This window comes from Lycorma delicatula, chromosome 12 (assembly GCF_047948215.1).
Source record: "Lycorma delicatula isolate Av1 chromosome 12, ASM4794821v1, whole genome shotgun sequence".
Classification (NCBI taxonomy): Eukaryota; Metazoa; Arthropoda; class Insecta; order Hemiptera; family Fulgoridae; genus Lycorma; species Lycorma delicatula.
The window spans coordinates 28,999,404-29,005,403 of NC_134466.1; the positions used below are offsets into that span (position 1 = coordinate 28,999,404).

Here is a 6,000-nt window from a genome sequence, read left to right on the forward strand (position 1 = left end):
AAAATACTCAATATGGCAGTCAAAGATTCAAATTTATTTTATTTAACGGTTAAAGAAACAAAAATGCTATTTCATTATACCCTAAAACACCAAAACAAAAGAAATTCGTAGTACATAACCAAAACAAATATTGGTTTGACCAGAAATATAAAAATAAAAGTATCCATTAAATTACACAAAATTATTTTGTAAAAAATGGCATACATTTCCAAAAATAGGCAACATTGATGGGTCATTCAGGAAAACCACTAAAATCGTTCAGAAAATATTATTAAAAAAAGTAAATATGTTAGAAAAATTAAAATATATTTAAAATTACACCAGAAGAAAGTAAGTATAAAGGTATACCTTTATACTCAGTCAACAAGATGTTTATGTTCAGTCAACAAGATGTTGACGGAACTCCTTTAAAAAATTGTTATCTGGTCAAATTAAACAATATTATTTATCATCATCTATCTCTTCAAAAAATTATTACATTTTTTTATGCAAATACAAAACTTGGGTAACACTAACACTTTGATGGCAACCTCTTATCACTGTAAGCTAATTTGCAATATGACCTTTCTTCATTTAAGTCTCGTAAAACAATTACAATATAGTTAAAAATTAAAAATATTCCTATCACCAATACTCTACCTAATAATTTCATTTTGAATTACATTAATAGGTAGTAGTAAATCATAAAAATTAGTTTGTTAAAATTAACTACTATAAAAATACATAACACTTTCATGTTATATTACATAGCAAAAGTATTTTCTTAAACTAGTTATTATTAATTAGAAATATATAAATTTTCTGTTGAAAACAGAAAAAAGAACACAAAAATTAAAAAATAATTATGCATAGAAACTTTCATTGAATAAGACTGTAAATTACTATAATACAAATTGCAAGAAAAATTATTTTTTCAGATTCTTAATGATTGAATTTTAAATGGTATTAATACAAAAAAAGCATATATCTAACCTCTTGATAAATCCTTTTAATTAATTTGTTTTAATTTACAAAATGGTTAAACTAAAAATATTGAGAACCAATAAAAAAACCTGTTTATTTATTATTAGAATGTTAAGCGACACAAATAACATTAACACTATGGAATTCTTTTTACATATAAGAACTTCTAATGTTTTATAACTTATTAAAGAAAAAAGATTTATGTTACTAAATGTAATGTTAAAACAAATATTTACAAAGTACTAATATTAAACTAAATCATAATGTAAAGTAAAACTAATATTTACAGTACCCCCAATGACTTGATAACATAAAAAAATTGTATTTTCTAAAGATAAATATAATAAATTTATAGAAAAAAAATTTCCAAATAAATCCTTCACTACAATGTTGCATAAATGAAAACCTTCCTTTTCACCAAATGAAATGAAGTACTAAATAATTTTAGTTAGTAACATAAACAAAACAAGCAAGTTAACCACAAATAAGAATTCATATAAAAATAACTGCAAGCAGATTCCTACTACAATAGTAAAACGGTAAAAAATAATCATGGAAACCCAATTGAAAATGTAAAAATAAAGGCAGCAACCATATTTATTTGAAAACAAAACAATTCAATAACAAAAAAAAACAAAACAACTAAATCCTCATGAAGAAATAAAAACGTTCCAGAAAATCAACTACAAAGACGTACAACAAAAAATAACTTCATTCCACGTAAAATAAAACAGAGTAAAAAAATACTAATTTGTATTATTTAATTTCTCATGAAGCACTTTAAACAAAGAAACATCTACCTCAACAGTTTTTATTAATGTCAGTCAAATTTAAAAATGTATAGATGTACCAAACTGAATTAATGTGAAAGAGTAAATCAAAAAATATATTCTCAGGCTTTAGCCTATAAGTTCGAATTGTTAACACACAATGGCCTACTAAAATCAAAGCCAGGGATAATATGGCATCAATTGATAATAATACCGCTCAAAAAAAGTAAAATAACAATAAAAAACAAGAAAAACATCACAGATAATTAATTTAAAACAAAAAACATATTGGTGTAAATATTATTGTTTTCTTACCTGTAAGTGTCAGCAGACGAAAAGACAAAATTTAACATAAACATAGTCATTTAATCGAGACAGCAAAAATTAAAACCCACAGTTTATATTTATAACAATACTTGTTCATGTACTTAACATTTATCACTTCTTATAACAAATAGTTTAACACATTTTCACAGTAATATCTTCATTTAAAATCTACCAACCGAACATTCGCTGTATAACCTAAAGATGGCGGCCATTCCTTCAATACAAAAACAAAGGTTCACACGAGTAGTTTCATGTAGTCCCTTAGTCTTGAACCCAAAATTCTGCTTCCTAAATAATTATAATTATATATTTTTTCAAGTAGTAGGTATTAAATAAAAACGTAATTTTTTGTAGAAATAATGCTGAAAATTTAGCCTCTTCCTGAGGAATCTATTTTAAATAAATTATCTAATTTGCAACCATAATTAAATAAGTAAAATATAAAATATTGTCTATACACTTGTTCAGTTTCGTTTATTCCTTCCATATTATTTAAAATAACTAAATAAGTCTGGAAAGAATAATTAAAGTAAGCAAATTTAACTTTACTAACCGAACTATTTACCAAAATTTAAGGAGTTTAAAAAATAAACTTTTAAAAAAAGCCATCAAGTTAGTCGTGGTTTGTTTTTGGTTAATTCAGGTTAGTTATTGATGTTTTTGTAATAAAGAATGTGATACATGTTGCTATTGATACTAGGTAATTTAATGTTGTGAACTAATTGTCATCTTAATATTGTGTATCTTAATTACTCAGAATTGTTTTTAAAAAATTTAGAATTTCATAGATGAATAGATTACAGTTAAAATAACTAATAAAAATGCCACTTCCTTCGGCCCTTGCCGCACGTTTGGCTAAGCGAGGTTTAATAACTAAAAATGTAACTGTGGAAGAAAAAACTAAAACGGACAATGCACGAGTACAAAATAATGCTGAAATCGAGGAAGAAGTTATTGCTGAAAATTACGATGACCAGGAAAATCAAGGTAATTCTTTAAACAGAATAAATAGTCGTACAGTAGATGACGAATTAGACGATAATGAATTAGCGAATAGAAAATATAGAGGTTACTCAGGATGTCCGAATAAATACAATGTATATCATGAATGTACATTGTTCTGTAAAGAACATTGGAAAGGCGGCCATAAAGAACCGGATCCGAAATATTTGAAACGCAAAGCGGCTATGTTATCAAAACACCCGCTTCCAAGTCACTGGAAAGAAATATATGATCCTGGAACTGGTCGCCATTACTATTGGGAAACGGACAGTGATTCTGTTTCCTGGTTACCTCCAACCCATCCAAAAGCTATCATTTCTGAGTCTGCTGCACACTTGAGAGAAGAACAAGGTAATGGAAAAGGAAAAAGAGAATCAAAAGATATTGAAGATGATGATGATTTAGAAGAACATAAAAGCAATTACAGTTCTGAAGATGAAAGTGATGAAGAAATAAAAAGACGTGAAGAGAAGCGTAGGCGTAAAGAAAATGAAGAAAAGCGAAGATCAAGAGGACGTATTAAAACAAGAGAGAATGATTTAGATCCAATGGATCCAGCATCATATTCTGATATACCTCGTGGTGGTTGGTCTGAAGGATTAAGCAAAGGTAATGAGGCAAAAACAGGAGCTGATGTCACTGCAGCAGGTCCTTTATACCAAATGCGCCCATATCCTAATCCTGGAGCTGTATTAAGAGCAAATGCAAAAACTTCACAGAAGCCATCTAAACAGTTGGAGCCTGATAAAGATGATGAATCACCATAACATTTTTAATATATGCTATCTATTATAGTCAACAGTGAATAATTAATTTTTAAATAACATCATTCCATCAGTTTTTTTAGTAGAAGTTAATAAAATGTGAAAAAAATATATATTTTGCGAACTTTGTGAAATACATTTTACTTTAAAATGATTTCCATGAACAAAATTAACAGCAGTAAACTTATTTTCATAATTCTTCTAACCTGTTAAATAATTTATTATTTAAACAGGTTTATAATGTGTAAAAATCTTAATAAAAAAGAAAACTGCTTAAATGCACTACCACAATATTTTTATTTATTTCAGTTACTACAAGAAGATACTTCTTTAATTATGCTGTATATTGGGTATTAATAATGGGGTTTTTACAGGATAACACTTATTATTTCTCCAATGAACGAAACCCAATTCAGTGTGAGTATAATCAGGTTAGTTACTCGAATTAAAGCTCTGGTTGTAAAGTATTTTGTAACTGAAGGCTATAGTAGTAGGTTAGTAGTTATACCTATCTTTAAAGTGAAATATAATAAGTCTTCATAGGATTGGCATAAATTCCTAGTGAAAAAGGAATTGCCTCTACCATAATAGGATATTTTTCAGTAATTTATTTTCTTATACTACTGAAAGCAGAAAGTTACAAATTTTGACGTTCAAAAATTTATCGGTACATTAGCATAATCAACGAAAATTTAATGTTTGATAGAATATTTGTACATTTATAAAATAATACAATCTTTTATTATATATCTTAAAAGTTCTATGTATAATAGAAAAGGATTCATTCAAGAGATTATTTTAAAATTTATTTCTATTATTTAAAAAAAGTTAACCAAAAATGTATTTATTGTTATTAATTTTTTATAAATACATATAATTCAATATGTTATAAAGTAATAAAGTTATATGTATACAGCATTTTTAAATGCATGTATAAGTTCTTCATTATTGTATATAATTTAATATTTTAGAAAACAAACTCCTAAAATTTACTTGTATTTAAAGTTAAAAAAATTCTTTTATAACAGTTTTTTCTGTCAACCTTTAAATTTATTAAAGCCTAAAAATTTTAATACCTATTGCTGGGCTTATTTAATTAGAAGTCGTTTTACAATAAAACTGTATGAATAAGAATTTGTAATTTTTTTTATTTTTGCGCTATTTTATTTCAATTACCAGTTACTTCATTATTTGAATTCAATATTAATAAATTTAACTGTATAAAACTGTATAAAAGTCTTTAAAAAGTAAATACTATTAAATTAAATGTAATTATTATTTAATAAATATCATCAAATAATTAAGTTACACCAACATTCAAAAAGAAAAAAATATTTTTATTTTTAATCTAGTAAAGCATTTTAACAATAAGATTTTGTATTTTACACTTAAAGTGGAATAAAATAGTTTTTTTTAAAACCATCTTGTTATATAATATATTTTTTTAAAAAACCCTGTTTTAAAACTAAGAATTAATTTGTGTATTTATTACTTCATTGTTTACTGATACAAAATGTTTCTGTTCCACTACTAAACAATAAGCAACAACCCCTCACGACCCAATGAGATGAGGATGATGTTAACGTGTATGAATGTAAATGAGGTGCAGTTTTATACAGACTCAGGCTGACCATTTCTAAGACTTGTAGTTAACCCCAACTTCCAAAGTACCCTGGTATTCACTATCTAGTGTTCAAACCCATATAAATTCAACTAGCTTTTACTAGGGTTCAGAACCTTCAACTTCAAAAATCAGCTGTTAAACAACTGATTTGCAATGATGAGTTAACCTCTAGACTAACCCAGTGAGCTACATTATTTAACATGTGAATTCTGTATAAGTAGAAAAGTGAGAAAAAAAAGAATTTACAGAACTCCAAATTCTTAAATAACTATATGTTTTTGCTAAATTTGTTTTACAGTGTTTAAATGTGCTTAACAGTTTGAAAAAATATATTAAAATATAAAAGGAGTTATCATTAAACATCAGTGCATTCATTAATAAAAATCTATTTGTAATGAATAATGTGAAAGTAGCAAAATCAACATGTATGACTGTGGAGTAATACTTACATACCTGGGCATCAAATATTATAGATTATATTTGTTTTATAAATGTAATGCTGAATAATAATTTTATTGTTAAGAGATTAAAATTAAAACATATTCTAAGA

The 6,000-nt window shown here is 25.9% G+C and overlaps 2 protein-coding genes across 5 annotated transcripts in view; one reads left to right on the forward strand and one right to left on the reverse strand.

Moving 5' to 3' along the window:
- upSET (SET domain-containing protein upSET) overlaps positions 1-2,263 on the reverse strand; it is a 91,424-nt gene extending 89,161 nt beyond the window's left edge. For all 4 annotated transcript variants that reach the window (XM_075379283.1, XM_075379279.1, XM_075379282.1 and 1 more), the window contains exon 1: positions 2,049-2,263. The gene's annotated coding sequence lies outside the window, so the exon portion shown is untranslated. The remainder of the gene's footprint in view (positions 1-2,048) is intronic.
- A 457-nt stretch (positions 2,264-2,720) lies between these two features.
- On the forward strand, positions 2,721-4,025 carry PQBP1 (poly-glutamine tract binding protein 1). The gene has a single exon (XM_075379738.1). It carries the CDS (start codon positions 2,882-2,884, stop codon positions 3,827-3,829), a length of 948 nt encoding a protein of 315 aa, XP_075235853.1. The 5' UTR covers positions 2,721-2,881; the 3' UTR covers positions 3,830-4,025.
- Positions 4,026-6,000: the final 1,975 nt, after the last annotated feature.

Bases quoted from the DNA above. Each gene is read 5' to 3' on its own strand.
- PQBP1 (XM_075379738.1), top strand. From the start codon at position 2,882: ATGCCACTTCCTTCGGCCCTTGCCGCACGTTTGGCTAAGCGAGGTTTA.